This window comes from Branchiostoma lanceolatum, chromosome 4 (genome assembly GCF_035083965.1).
Source record: "Branchiostoma lanceolatum isolate klBraLanc5 chromosome 4, klBraLanc5.hap2, whole genome shotgun sequence".
Lineage (NCBI taxonomy): Eukaryota > Metazoa > Chordata > Leptocardii > Amphioxiformes > Branchiostomatidae > Branchiostoma > Branchiostoma lanceolatum.
Genome location: NC_089725.1, coordinates 17078612 through 17093722, shown reverse-complemented (window position 1 = coordinate 17093722; position 15111 = coordinate 17078612). Strand labels below are relative to the sequence as shown.

The window sequence follows — 15111 nt, the reverse complement described above, 5'->3', positions numbered from 1 at the left end:
CCCAAGTATGTTTCTCTTGTTTAGAACCATCTACTTATCTTTTTAGTTTTACTATTCGTTATTCATCTTCATGGATTTTTTAAAGTTTCCGGCAGGCATGTGGTCATTTATCTCTGGTCGAGGGTGTTTACTACCATACGATTATCATGATAACTACGTATGTCGTTAGCTAATTATATCAAAAAATATGTTGCTATCACATAAACCTTAAAATTCCACAGGTAAGTAAAGCTCTCTCCACAACGTTTAGTGTTCAACATGTGTATAATGACGAGTCAAAAGAAGAGGAAAATCATTGACAAGGACATGTTGCAATAGTATAGACTTGGTAAACATTATTTTTCTATTGATATCTATACTTACAGACATACATTTTTTTTACAATGTATTCTACTCCAAGTTGTGTTCTACTTAAGTTACGCTATTATGTAGTTGAAGAAACTGAGCTTATGCATCTTATCAACATAAATCTATCTTGAGAGACTTGGTGTGTACAGTTTAGAGAAGGAAAAAGAATGCACCCTTATACAACAGAAATAAACATTCGTCTGTTGTAGCCTGAAAGCTTTGATTTACACGGACTACATCCTCATGCACGATCTTTTTCCAACTTGGTCCCACAAATTGAAAGAATAAAATCTCTGAACTTCTGAAGTTACACTTCTCTGATTTCTAAGTAAACAGTCAATCTTTGACTTTGTCAAAATGTCTTCCACGGCAAACATGGCCGATGAGCCTCACCAATATACACCCTAGATGTCATGCGCGTGGGCATGCGCAATGTCTTTTAACCATTTGAATGAGAACAATCATGATCAGCCCGTAGTGTGTCACTATGTTGTTTTATCAATCAGTGTTTCTCTGAACCGTTCAGAAAGGTCCTTTTATCGTCACTATGTTTGGACTATAGATCTTGTGAGATCGTGGTTATCACGTGGTTCTCATTTCTGGGGAGATTATAGAAAAGAAAGCGAATGTTTCAAGGGTAATAAGAACTTAAGTGCCCCGGATGTGACGTCATGCCATGGTTCTGGTAGATGTTGGCCGCTGCTGTGGAGGACCAGTAGGAAGATGGCGACGCGAACAGGTTTGCAGAGGACGATGGGATATGTCCCCCCATGAAGTTCAGTTTGGGCCCGTGCGGGTACCCGGGCAGGTAGGACAGTTCTGTGTGGAACTTGTACGGGGAGGCAATACCGCCAGCCGCTGCCTGGGCGGCCTGGGCCAGTCCGTGGAAGTCAAACTTGTAGGCGTACCTCTTGCCGTGCACTTTGGTCATGATGTTCTTGTCGTAGTAGTAGCGCAGTGCGCGGCTGAGCTTGTCGTAGTTCATGTTGGGTTTGCTCTTGCGCTCCCCCCAGCGCCGCGCCACCTCGTCAGGGTCCGTCATCTTGAACTCGCCGTTGGTTCCCTCCCAGGTGATGCAGTTGGCGTTGGCGGCGTCGGACAAGAGCTCCAGGAGGAACTGCCACAGCTGGATCTGGCCTGAACCTGGCAGAAGAGGAGTCCGTTACACTGGATATTGTTTACTCACTGAGATCTTACTTCCTGTATTTATCCTATTTGAATAAATAGAATTAGGTAAATTCTAAAGTGACACTTACAGATAGTATATGGAAAAACTGAACCGTACTTATTCGTACCTAAAAATGTTCGTCACTTTTGACGTGACCTTCTTGTACAACCTTGCCCAGTAATGATGTTCTATGTATGTACGGTTGCTATGAAAAACATTGTAACCATAGTTACAGGACAGCTACAAGGGAAGTTAACTATTGGTTAATGACATCAAAAGCAATCAAAATATACATGTACTACCCGCTGCGACAAAACGATATGAAAATAAAAGGGTTGATCCCGCTGTTAAATCGACATGCTTATAGACGCTAATAGAATTCTATTTAACTGTTTTCACAGTCAATGCGTTTTTCTCAGAATCAGCCATGGTGAGAACGAGTTTATTGTGTCTTAGCCTCGTGATGAGAGGAAGGGGACAGGATGCGAGGCTCACAGGGACGCACGTTCCACCAGTTCACGTGGAGACGGCTTTCTGTTTCATCCGCAACGCGCGGCGATGACGCACAGCACCGCCGGTAACAATCAGTCCCGATAATGGTAATAGACACATTAATAAATACCCGGTAATTGACTCGTGACTTGCGAGGAAACGCATAACGATGTTGGGATATTCCTATCCGCTCTGTAGGTAGAACCTATTTCCTAACAAGGACAATAGGTCCGTCGCTCAGCGACGAGGCCCTGCATGAAGTGGCGAATTCGGGGCCTAAAAGCTAGCAACTGAGGCGCCCAGCAGAGCCGAAAATCACCATACAGGCGACTGATGAATAATTGAATCACTGACGTAGAGAGAAGAACACACGGCTGGCGTTTATTCAAGAGCACGCCTAACGCTAGCGCTGTTTGGAAATGCTGAATCGGCTTGTGTGTTGTGTTAAGAACCTTCCCCCGTTTGCGACAAGAGCCCTTGCCCTCCCTGCTCTCAGGAAAAAAAATGACTAAAGGTCCCAAAGTGAGAGTCTTGGTATTAAATAGGGGAATTCAAAAACATGCTTCAATCAAAAGGCACTTGTAGTCCTCCGGTCTTCGCAGGAAGTACTGGATGAAAAATCAGCAAATCAATCATATAAATGCAAGGACAAGCCTTCTTGTCGGAGGTGCCGTGGAGCACACAGACACGCATTTCAAAGGCTGTTACAGTCAATATGACTTCCAATGTTAGTGGAAACAGTGTTTGAAAGATCTACCTTTCCTTGATAGATATGTAAATAGATTGGAAACTTCTCAATTGATCGAACAAATGAGGTGGTGTACCTTTAAACCTTTCAACGCGCTGACTGGTTTATCACGATGACAAAGATATTGCAATTAATATCCGGGTCACTATAGTATATGTTAGGGCATTTTTTTCTCACAAATGGAACAACAATGTACTAGACTGGCTGATAAAACATCTGTGACCTGAAATTTGGTTGTTGTTGTTTTTGTTTTTCGGAAAAACAACATTATGATAAGATCACAGTATCTGCGTTGAAAAACCCGAGCAAACTAGAGTTGAGATGTCTCTACCTCTTTCATCCAAAAACATTTTCCTTAGTATGGTATTACCTTACGAAGACATGCATTGAGGTTTCCTTCTGGCAGGTGTAATAATGATGTTTTTGTAGTTTCTTGTTATTGGAGGGCTCTGAAACACAACACCGTGCTTTCAGCACCAAGGCCAGGCCATATGGCATCTAAAACTATAGAGAATAAAGAGTTTTCCTACAGCGCAGAAGGCTATTCAATGTCTAATACTCAAAGGCGTAGTAATTATTACAGTTGTTGTTTCCTGTCGGAACACACAAAGATAGTCATTCAGCACCAGGGACAGCAAACACAAATTGCCCCATGTTACCGTTTGTATCGTTACTATTAATAGATATTGCCTTGTGCGATGATAACCAGTTTGCTAGATATTTGATTTGTATCTAGCATTTAATTAGTTAAAGAATGTTTATCTCACTTCATATCATCAATATCTATGTATTTCTTACACCCATTTCCAGTGACTCCACAGCCCACAAACCCTCTAGTCACGCAGACTAGTGCGAACCATCCAACACGTACAGGCTGGACAGATACGTTTATATCAATATCCGGCAGACAAACATGATTTCTCCTACGTTTATTTCATAAAACAGGGTATTCCTTATTATAGTTAATACACCGGACCGGAAGTCACGGTATGGGGGGGATAATAACATATATGGTTAATGACTTCCTTCTCCCGCGTTTTCCCGTATTTCCTTTTGTGTGTTTTAAACTAGCTATCACACAGTTACTTCGATGAAGGTTAAACATTCAGGTAAAAAGATACACAAGGTAACAGTTACCCAAGCAATTGGGTAGAAATGGTTTAACTGTCAATCCGAATGTAGCGATTCCTTTCTTTGGCTGTTTTTACCCAAGAACACTCGAAATCTATATATCCGATAGAGAGAAAAAATGTCCAGCGTTTTTCAGAGAAATAACAAGTCAGGTTGTCAGAAGTGACCAGGTAAAATCGTAGTACGTATGTCCAAGTTGATATGACTTTGTGAAAAAAAACATATAATGACATTCATCCATTGTTTTCCTTGGGGAATCAAAGTACTAAACCAAATGATCGAAAATGTGATCTACACGAGCGTTCAAAATCAAGTTCCTTTCTCTATCAACTATTTGATTGACAGGGTCTGTATAGCTTTGATCCGCCGATCTTCAGACTGACACACAATTACATTAAAAAATCATTCTGTTTAGGCACTGTTACTGGTAACAAAACAGTTTGAACTGGACGTGATCACAGCGGGTGGGACCAATTCAAACATATGCACCAATTCATGGAAATAAAGATCAAACAAAGTTTCCGTATAAAGGAAGGTTTATACATTCTCAAAGAAATGTCATCATGAACGTAGAAACAACATCAAATCTACCATCTGAAAAACGACGCATAATCACTCATGCCCATGCAAATAACGTAGGAATGACCCAGTCGTGGTGGAGAGAAAAATGGCCACACTGGTATTCACTTCTCAAAACGTTCGAGTGGCGTTATGGTCAAGTTACTGACCAAAGAGTAGACTGCTAACCTTTTTGCTAATCTTTTTTATTCTCTGGCTGTGTGGTGTCCACACTTCCTTATTTCACATTATATCGCCTTATATCACAAAACAGAACATTTGTCGCACAGATTGGATAATCACTGAAAGGCAACATCACCGTATCTGTGTCTGAATTTGAATGACGCATACCCCTGCAAAGCATAGGAGGGCGTGTTTGGCCTGATCTAACTCACTGATTTCAACCACATGCTGATCACATAGTTTTTAGCCGCCAAAGGTTTCGTACGTCCCCGGGACCGATGTTACCACCGTCCGAACCCCACAGATGACTGTTTACTAATATTATCGACCCTTTCCAGTGAAATCTACCCGTTTTTACCCTTAAACACTTTTACAACTCAGATAGAATTTGAATGCTGACTAAGTACACATAGTATCTTCTATTTTAGAGTCTCTATGGCAATTTCCCTATACCCTGACAAGATTATTCGTTTCATGGATTTTGTTGGCCGCTCAATTGTGAATGTCATGAAAATGCAGTGAATGTAATACGGAACCATGACTATCCATTTTGTTTATTATGCTCTCAAGCTATCTCTCTCATTAGCGTTTGACGTACCTGTCCCTTCTCCAGGACAGATGGTTTGGGTACCATGGCTACATGTCTGTTGATATGATTACTGTAGGGTGGAAGACTGTACGTACCTTGGCTGCACAGCCGACTGGTGATGGGGGCAAACAGCTGGTACGGGTCTGTCACTGCACGGGGCGAGAAACAAACAAACATGTTCATGTTCACCACATCACTTGTGCATCCGCCACCTTTAAATCATGAATGTATGTACGTCCTGCATCGCTAAGAATAGCTTCAAGAAACCCCGGCAAGCCAATTACGCACACAGTTCATAGCCCTTTGTATCATTTTGATGTCTGCCTTTGAGGTGAGTATATTTAGTTTGCATTCGAGATGTTCCTTGTGCTTAGGGCCATAGAAACTACAGCAGTCATCCACCATGACAACACAAAACAACCAATATAGAAGCTGCCCGCGGAAACCCTAGGCCGTTCCAATTTACGTAACATGTGGAGGAAACACGAATTAAGGGACGGGAAGGGCAGAACGTTACGAAACAGGAGTAAACAGGAAGAGATTCGGCTTGCACCTGTTCACATGTACAAAAAAGGATGAAAACACTCTCTGTGGGTAATAATAAGGAAAGATTTAATTTGAACAGAGATAGCCTTATAATGAGAAACTACTGATCGCGGTCCGGTCTGATTGTAAGCACCGTTATGTAAAGCTGAGGAAAAGGATGTTCCCATCACGATAAACATGCTATGCTCATCATAGAGGAGCCGACGTCAAGGAGAGGCGAATGTTGATAAACACAAGTGTGTAGTAGTGCCAAAAATATCACCAAATATGAGATGCTTATGTCGTTGTGTTTGCGCCTTTTTGCCGACTTCGATTTGTGAGGAAAGATGAGCCGTTTCAAGCCCGTCCTTCTTTGGTATGTGATTCGCTACTGTTTGCAAACGAAAACATGCGAAAAATGTACTTGAAACGATACTTTTGTGTAGAAACCTATCCCATCTGTGTTAAAACGGGAATACTGCTTCCTCTGTAATAATATACTTGGCTTTAAACGAACAAGAATCGACGAATATTTCTGAAAACACACAATCTAATCAAATATAGTCTAGCTATCGGTTTCTCTCTCCGTCCCAATTTCTTGTTAATGTGGCAACGATTAATCCACAGAAAGGGGTCATTAAAGACATTTGATGATTGTTATTTTGTTGGTTGAAGTTGTTCCAAGTCGCACGCACAGCCAAACGTCCGCGCTGTGCCCCACAGCACATCAGAGATGTCCAAACATGTCGCCCTTCCCCTGCTATCAGTCTACAACATTAACCCATCGTGCTGCTTCAAGATACAGCTATAGATTTATCGGGGTCGGACGGACCGGATTCCTTTATCTTCTGTCAGGAAATGGGCGTTGAGAGAAAGGCCGTGTTCTTTGCCCTCCTCAAGAGCATACATCAGCCCCGACATCCTGCTCAAGCGGAGAGACCTTCCTGTACGTCCGACATCTACTAATTTGATCAAAGATGAGAGCAGAGGAGGATAGAAAAGACGCGTGTGAGTGTGTGCGTGTGTTACCTTGCATGTTCCTTGTCTGAGCATGCACACTGGCTACATCGACTACGGGCTTGGTGACGGAGTGGATAGACGGCGCTGTGAAGTCTGGGAGGATAAATAAGAGGAAAAAGAAAAGAAGGGAAACGTTAATGTGGAAAATTCTCTCTGACAGATAAGGGTAGGAAAATGTCATATAGCGGTTGCGACTCGCGGCGGTGAGAAAGCGCGGCACCTATTGTTCCCTGCGCGCGAGAGATAAGCCGTTCTTCTATTGAAGGCGGTTTATGAACGACAGGCACGACTGCTCTGTGCTCGGGCGATAATTGCTCGTGTGGACTGAGATAAGGCGGAGAGCTACGAGCAGTATTCACTGCCCGGGAAGATAAAGTGTTCAGGGGATGTGCACGGAAAGCTGAGACAAACATTCGGCTTTGATGCGGCCAAGAACGGCACGGGGCCGTTGTCTACCTTTCATGTGGGGCCACTTGAACATGACCGAGTCCCGAAGACAGTCGGAAATTCCGCCGCTGACCCTTAGTTCCGCCGCCAAATCGTCGCCTTTCAGGGCGTTTTGTCTCCGTCTCCCCTCTCTATCAAGGACTGCCGCGTAGAAAATACCGACCGTAAATGGCGACCGTTTCTGAACGGGTAGAATTAACTTGGGAGGAGGTTACTTACATCTAGCCCTACCGTAAAATTACAGCAGTCTCAAAAGCGCCACTACAGGATATTGGGAACTCATTGGCGCTCCTTACGGCGGGCTGGAGAGATAGCTGACGGCCAGGAAATACGTGTGACTTCCCGGGTCACGGGCCGGGGAGAATCAGCCAACACGCGCTTCACGGGCTGTACAGAAGGTCCTGCCGCCACAACAAAATACAGATACTAAATTGGAGTTCATTCGGGGCAGTTGTTCACCCTGCCTACCTGTTCACCGCACTGGCAAATATCGGGGACTAAAGGTTGAGCGAAAGGGTGTATTCGAAAATCGGACATCCCACGACAAAACAGTGAAATGTAACACACAACCCTCTAAATAAAGGAACCGTAGAGCTAACACATTTACCGGTATAAGCTCGCGATATCTGTGCGATAGAACTATCACAATTGGTTCAGAACTGTAGCAGGCACGGTGGACATTTTCAAATAGCGGACTCAAACAACAAAGCGCGACCATGGCCTTTTGTAGGTCCCACTGTAGCTAACGCTATTTTCTATGGATGTGTTAACGGCCGTGACAATGATATGAATTCTTGCTAGGCAAAGTAAGAGGAAACTGTGAGAGATTTTTACCTTTCCCTGTGGAGGCGGAGCCTGCCTGAGCGTTCCATCCCCCCGCCGCCTGCCGCTCTCTCATCAGGCACTCGTACGACGGGTCTACGGGAAAAACAAGAAAATATCAAACATGGAATGCGTCCTGCGTTATAACGAATAAAGACATCATATTGAGTACGCGTGAAGAAGCCTGGAGCCCGTAAAGGTTGGGGATTAAATGCAGGGTAGCGTGTGCGTCATGTAGGACTAAGGGAAGCAGAGATACGGGCTTCTCGCATGTTAACTATGCGTCGACGTGGTAAATAAAGCGTACATTGCAGACGTAAATATACACTACATCAATAGTAAAAACAAAAAGGGAAACATCAGTAAGTGTATGTGATATAAATGTGAGGTTCCACACATTTTCCCCGCGGCTTGGGAAATAAGCACCTGTTTTCACAATGAAACAGCAGACCTTCGGGCGAACGGTTAAACGCTTTCAGAGAAAAACTAGCCAAGGGTGGGTTGAAAAAGGGATAATGACTACAGAACAAAAATGTCGTTTTTACCGGCGAGAAACATCGGTATACTGAAGGCGCAACGATGGTGACTGTAGCAGTCGGATGACACTGAAGCTTTGAGTAAAGACATCTATGTAGACCTGGGCGGCAGCTGCCCGTGACCGCTACCCTGTCGTCTGTGTGTCTCGGCTCGCCTGTCTGCGACCTGCTCGTCCGCAGCACAGTGTACTCTACACGACTCCGATCTGCGCCGCGCGGGGTCTACCTGGCAATATTACATTTCCTCTGTGGATATAAAGAGGCGATGGAGGGGCCCGAGGGCCTTTTTCATTGAGAGGAACTGCAATCGCTGTTGACAATAACAGTGAGAGGCGGATTATGCGGCGTGCACGCCGACCAATGGGGTGTCAGTAGGCTAATTATCACGCCCGCCCAGAACACAACATCCGTGTCGGATGGAGGGGAAGCCGGAGTGAGATGGGTTCCCTCCCAGGGTCAAGATTCCAGACCGCTCTGCACCAACAACTTCTACACAGGTATATGTTCTCTGCAAAAAAGAGCTTTAAATAAAAGACTGCAACCAGCTGGCGATCACATTCTGTGGATATAACGCGTTACTTGCGCTGAAGCATGTTTAAAATCATTTTCTATATATGCCGATTACGAATTGATCGACACTTAGTTTGTCAGCGAGTTCGTTAGTTAGTCATACCAATGTCTTCGTGATCCAGTGGTACAGATATCAGCCCTCCCTGCTAGTAGCTGGTATGCGGGAAGAAATCCGAAGCTAAAAGGGCGCGAAAGCCTGGTTCACAACTTAAAAACATTTTCCACGGCTCAACAGCGTTCACATGGCGTCTTGGTGTTCAAAACCCCAAAGTATGAAACAAGGCTGGAATTGACAAATTGCTATGCCTTGTCAACATGGCACGTCAGTTTAAAGTGGTAGGTATGTCTTATTGGCCTTATTCACATCCGTTTTTCTTCCCCAAGGCTGAGAAAAAGTAGGAAAGTCTCGCACGAACCTCTAGATTACAACACGCAGCCTGTTCAGACATTTTCAGACTTAAGCAAATTTTGGAGGATATTCTGCGAAATCATGACTTTGTTATTCTTCCCGCGCTTTATTTCTTTCAAATTCTCTAATTAAACTTGTTCGATTTTGATTTCAGTACCTTGACGAAAATCATTTTGCGACATGTGTATAGTTCTCAGCTATACATAACATGCTGTGGGAAATGTCACAAAATTTGTGCAATATGAATTGGGAACGCTTGAGGTGGACCAATGATGCCGTGCTTATAAAAAGACATGTGAGTCTGGGTTGCGTCTATCGAATAAGACGTACGTGGGTGAAAATAGGATTTCATGAATCAGCGCCCTCCGCTCGAAATATTATCACGCCGTATTACATTCACTTTAGCTTATGATCAAAGAAAAAGAACTTTCTAAGTCATCCGTGTAGGCAATTTGAAAGATTAATGTGATCATGCATGTCATGTGTACTATATTTCCTTAATTTGACTGACACATGACGTAGAGTATCATGTAAATGCCAATGACCGGGCAATTTGGATATTTTGTTAACTCTCGTTAATAGACAAGAGAAGATCATATTGTACCCATCCTTCCCGCTTAATGTTGTTACAGTTCAAACTATCAGACCTGGTTTGGTTTGACGTCATCAGACAGGACACTGGTCTTAAAGGCGAGTTGATTCACTTTTGATGTCGTCGTCATGGCAACCGAAATGCCAGTCCCTGTAGATCTAACGGTGTCATAATGCTGTGCTTAATTAAATGCGGAAGCTTTTCGATTTTATCTTTCAATCTCCTTCTATGTACGTTGAAGTTGTCAGAAGATGTGGCTTTGTAGATTTACTTCTATATCCTTCTTTACTTACTGCCCGTTGCATGGATTTGAATCAAATCTCTTCCTTTCGTTAGATATTACATTTTACTGACACTAACCACATCAGATAGAAAGCTAGTCAGGAAGCGACTAAAAGCTATGTGTCAAAAACAGTTACTTACAGTTGCATTAAAGTGGGCGTTCTACATGGCATCAAGGGCCTTTAACAGTCTTACTTTAAGTCACGGTGTTATACTTTAAGCTTTAAGATTAGGAATGCATTGAGAAGTGCATGCGATTGTACTTATATTTTGGCCAACTCCTAGTCATCACGTCAAGGCCATATCTTAACAACAGTTGACATGTAACACTCTTCTTTGAACATATTCATATTTGACAGGTGTTTTTATGTATTCTATCTAACTTTAATGTTGCAGTATCCATGCTGTTAAGTCAGCGCTAATGTGGGTATGTCTATGAAAGTCTTTAAAGACTCTTTACATCTACCAGGCTCTGTAACCATGGAGACCAACCGGACGACGGGAACCGCGTGGTCAGAAATTCGTTTCTTGTCGCTGTGCGAGTGGCGGACCCTGGGTACCAGTAATCTCCTCTGTACACAGTCAATCCCCAGAATCATCGCCGCTTCAAACAATTTTCTGTACAAGCACATTAAGTTCCCCCCGCCCTGCACATACAGATGATCGAGTGTCACAACAAAGTGATGACGAAAATGGAGTCTCTCTTGATCGGGACGTGTAAACACAAGCCCATTAAGCCACTTACAGTGTTGTCGACTTAAGCGAAGACCCGCGCACCTGCGTGGGGCGACGGAGAATGGGTACTTTGCTGTTACCGCGTGACCGGAGAGACTTCGTCCTTCCGCCGCTTTTACGGGGGGAAATTTGGGAAAATGTAATCATGTAGTGTGTGGAGGGAAGGGTAAGGAACGTGTTGGGTCAACACCAGCCGACAGCTCTCCATCTGGACAGACTTTCCTCTTCGTCTTCGGACGGAGGCCAACATTTCCTCCCCAACAACCCTCGGAAATGGCTTGTCAGGGAGGGGAAATATGTGGAGCAGGTGGATTTCTGAGTGGGGAGGGGGGCGGTCTGTAAGATCAACAGAGTAAAGACAGACTTGATTTGTCCGTCTGTTGTTTATCCGTATGTTGTGATTTTCATCACTGTTATCAATAAAGCCCTTATAACACACTATTCTCCCGACACAAGCTTGTGGCAGGACCTACTCCGTATGTTATAGGAACACAGACATCCCCGCGAGCCTGGCTCTGATTGTCCCCTGTCTACCATTAAACCCCGGTGGGAAAAGTCGCGCAGTTGCGACAACGCGACGGGAACACGTCGTGGGAACATTTAAAACATTTTACGCTTAGTTAAAATAGAGTGGGGGAATCAGCGCGAGAGCGCGCAACATTGCGGTAATTACGTGCAATTTTCTCCGTGCTGCAGCGGGAATAAGCACGTTTAATGCCGCCTATTTGTGCGGCCAGCCCCGGTCGTACCGCCGCGCTCAGGGTGGTAGGGACGGAAACAAGCCGTACCCTGCCGGGCCTGGTGCAGGTGAACAAGGGCTGCCCTCTCCCAACAAAACGGATTTTTCTTTAATCCACAGTATCCCTGCTCCGACACAAAGGCTTCAGCCTAAACATGATATAATGTGACATGCAATGCCGCTGACCTCATCGTCCGTTTTGGTGGGAATTTATTCGTACCTATTCTTTTACCAACGACAGAATTCGCATTTATTTCTTTGACCAACGGCAGAACTGTCTTTTTCGTGAAACGATCCTGGATAAAATGTCATACCTCTTTTCTACAATGCAACAAAAGTAACAGTGGCGATATGTAAACGAGACCTTATAAGCAAAATGTACTTTTCTGGGCTTGACTGTATGGTGACATTGTACTTGTCAACATTGTATCGTTAAGGAAATGAGAATTGAGATGATGAAAAATCAAAATCATTTTGGATAAGCCGATGAGATAAATGCATTATTTCTGATGTGCGAACTGTGGTAATACATGATCCTTCTGCCATACATGATTTAAGATTTTGAGATGTGTTAAAAAGTCCAAAATATTTGCATTTTTGTTTCGTACAACTATTACCACATGGAAACGTGCGTGTGGTTTTGTGTCATTGGGTCATTTTATATCGATGGGTACATCGTATAAAGGCACCACCTCGTACAAAATGATTCTATACGTCTCATTGGACACTTGTTCCGGATCTCTGCAAAACGCTCTACAAAATAGCGCCTCCTAGCGCCCGCGCCTCTCTGTGATAATGACGTCCTCTTTTTTATCAACACAAAAATGAAGAACGCATCCAGACAGGACTAGCAACCCGGTATGAAGAGGATAGCGCAAAGTGGAGTACGTCCGTGCAAACGACAAATCACGCAATATGATTTCGGCATTTTTGTCTGGACAAAAGGATAGATTGTCCTATCTTGTATCCCGCTTCGCCAAATGTGAAAGAAGAAAGTTACAGGTGGTAGTCACAGGCTGCGTCTGGAAATGATGATTTCTGCAGTTTATATTTGACGTTTCCAAAGTTCTTTTTCCATGTTTGTGAATGCACTTTCTTGTCGCGTAACAACAGGAGTAAAAACATATGCCGGCCGTTTGCGTGATGGCAACGATGTCAACACCACAGATGAATAACTACCCGAGTCGCCTGCCTCTCTGAATAAACGCTCCACGCTGTCATTACGGGGAGGAAATTTATTGCTAAGTTCCTGCCCGCAGGCTAATTGTGCAATATTCTTAATAGTGATTGAAGAATACTGTCCCCGCATTGATTTGGGAGCTATCTGTATTCCTTCCAAACACCTAAACAATGAGGAAACTTGGGAAGAATCGACTATCGTACCGTACAGGGACGACGTATTGTCCCGCCTTTTGTTGTTCTGTTTAACGGTGACTCTGAAGTTAAACCAACGGTAACACCTGGACTGGTTCCGTTCAATTGCTCTTAAATTGTTAAGTCCTTTTGTGAGTTCCCCATTTCCCTCTCTCTCCCCGAGCCGCGCACACTGTCCCCTGAGACCCACTTTAGCTGTCCACTTTGCTTTAATGGCGCAAAGTTTAAGTTCTCTCGCGGGAGCGCGAATATCTATGTTTAATGATTTTCCTACATCATACATCATCAGGCGGAAACTGTCAAACGTCATCAGGTTAATGTAGCGCAGTGGATGTTGATAGATCACCGCTCCTGATTGAAATTTCCCATCCCCACAAGTCTTCTCCCCAGCACTGTCAATGGTACAGTAAACAGATTAGCCAGACACGTCAGGCGGAGGAGAATTATACGGTGTGAACGCGCAGAAGATACCGGCAGATTGCGCCGTCAACGGCTTATCAAAACTATCCAAACTTGTAAATTGTGTATGAAATGATGGACGGACCAGGCGGGCGTGGGTATTAACGCGTGTAATGTGTGAGCTAAAGTTTGCTACAATCAATATCGCTCTGCAAGCTAGGGGAGAGCTATATTCAGTGAGAGTCTGGGCTACTGTTGCACCGAACTCCCTCCTGTTCTGAGTTTAGCCCCTGCCACACTTGTGCGTATATACAAGCCCGCATGAGTTGCGTATTAACATATTTTTGGTTGAGGTTAAGTTTGCAACCGAAGAAGTAATTTCTTTGGTTTGATAACTAGACTGCTCAATGGTGGGTCAAAGTAGAAAAGAACTTTCTCCCCGCAAAAAAAAGTTAGTGCGGAGTTCATGCGCCCTTGAATATACGCATAAGTGTGACAGGGCCCTTTGGCAGCGTTAAATGTAGATGTTCGTATATGTCACCTAGCCAGTATGGTATGTCATCTAGCCAGTGTATGTTGCTTCACGACAAACATCGCCATTAGAAGTCGTAGAAAACACTATATATATATATATATATTTCTAACATTTCCAGTCCTTTTGAAATTGCTGGTTACGTCCATTCTCCTTCAAGTACTAGTCATATCACTCATTTTGTCAGTATGAGCACTGTTTACTTTGTCCGATGTCTATGACATGCTGATGACCACCTCCGGACCAGGTGACCTGTCATGGCGACCCCCCCCCCGTGAATTAACCCCTCATCACTACTCAAATGTAGGTATTTTCCGAGGCACAACCGGAAGTGCTGTCTGTAGGTCAGGTCAGAGAGAGGTCAGCCGTCCCAGGAGTGGACAGGTAATGTTGGTGAAGCACCTGTTTGACCCCCGGCCGGCAGGTCTCCCGCCACGTCCTTTGTTGAGGGAGGGATTCAGGAAATGTCGCTTGGATAGGTGCTACTTAAGGGTCATGTGGGGTTACCTGTGTTGTACCATGTCCACCGGGTCAGGTCTGGGCAATGGAAGTCAGTGGGTCCTTTGGCCTACACTATTAGACCCAAGTCTTTGACCTAGATGTGTGGGTCCGTTGCAGTGGCAGTGATTGTTTCTGTGCATCCCAGTTCGTTAATCAAACAGCATATTGATAGTCTTCCTTCTCAAGAATCTTATAACAGAAACAGGGGGCCCCGTTATAGACTGTTCCCGAATTTTGTCAGATCGCACAAATCGACTGTTGCTAAGGAGCTGATTCAATTTGTGCCGATTCCAATTATGGTTCCAATGTCTGAAGTCCACTGTAGTGTCGCACACTACAATGTCTATTGTGTAGTATTCACTTCAAACTACAAGATACAACATGCTGATACGCTGAAATGACTGTGTATGG

At 44.1% G+C, this 15111-nt stretch overlaps 1 protein-coding gene across 1 annotated transcript; it reads right to left on the bottom strand.

The window, feature by feature from the left end:
* Positions 1 to 245: 245 nt before the first annotated feature.
* On the bottom strand, positions 246 to 8909 carry LOC136432964 (transcriptional regulator ERG homolog). Its single transcript, XM_066424674.1, has 5 exons — positions 8577 to 8909; positions 8044 to 8127; positions 6772 to 6855; positions 5313 to 5366; positions 246 to 1491 (listed from the first exon to the last, which is right to left on the bottom strand). The coding sequence occupies exons 1-5, from the start codon at positions 8656 to 8658 to the stop codon at positions 980 to 982; spliced, it is 816 nt and encodes a 271-aa protein (XP_066280771.1). The 5' UTR covers positions 8659 to 8909; the 3' UTR covers positions 246 to 979.
* Between the last annotated feature and the right edge of the window lie 6202 nt (positions 8910 to 15111).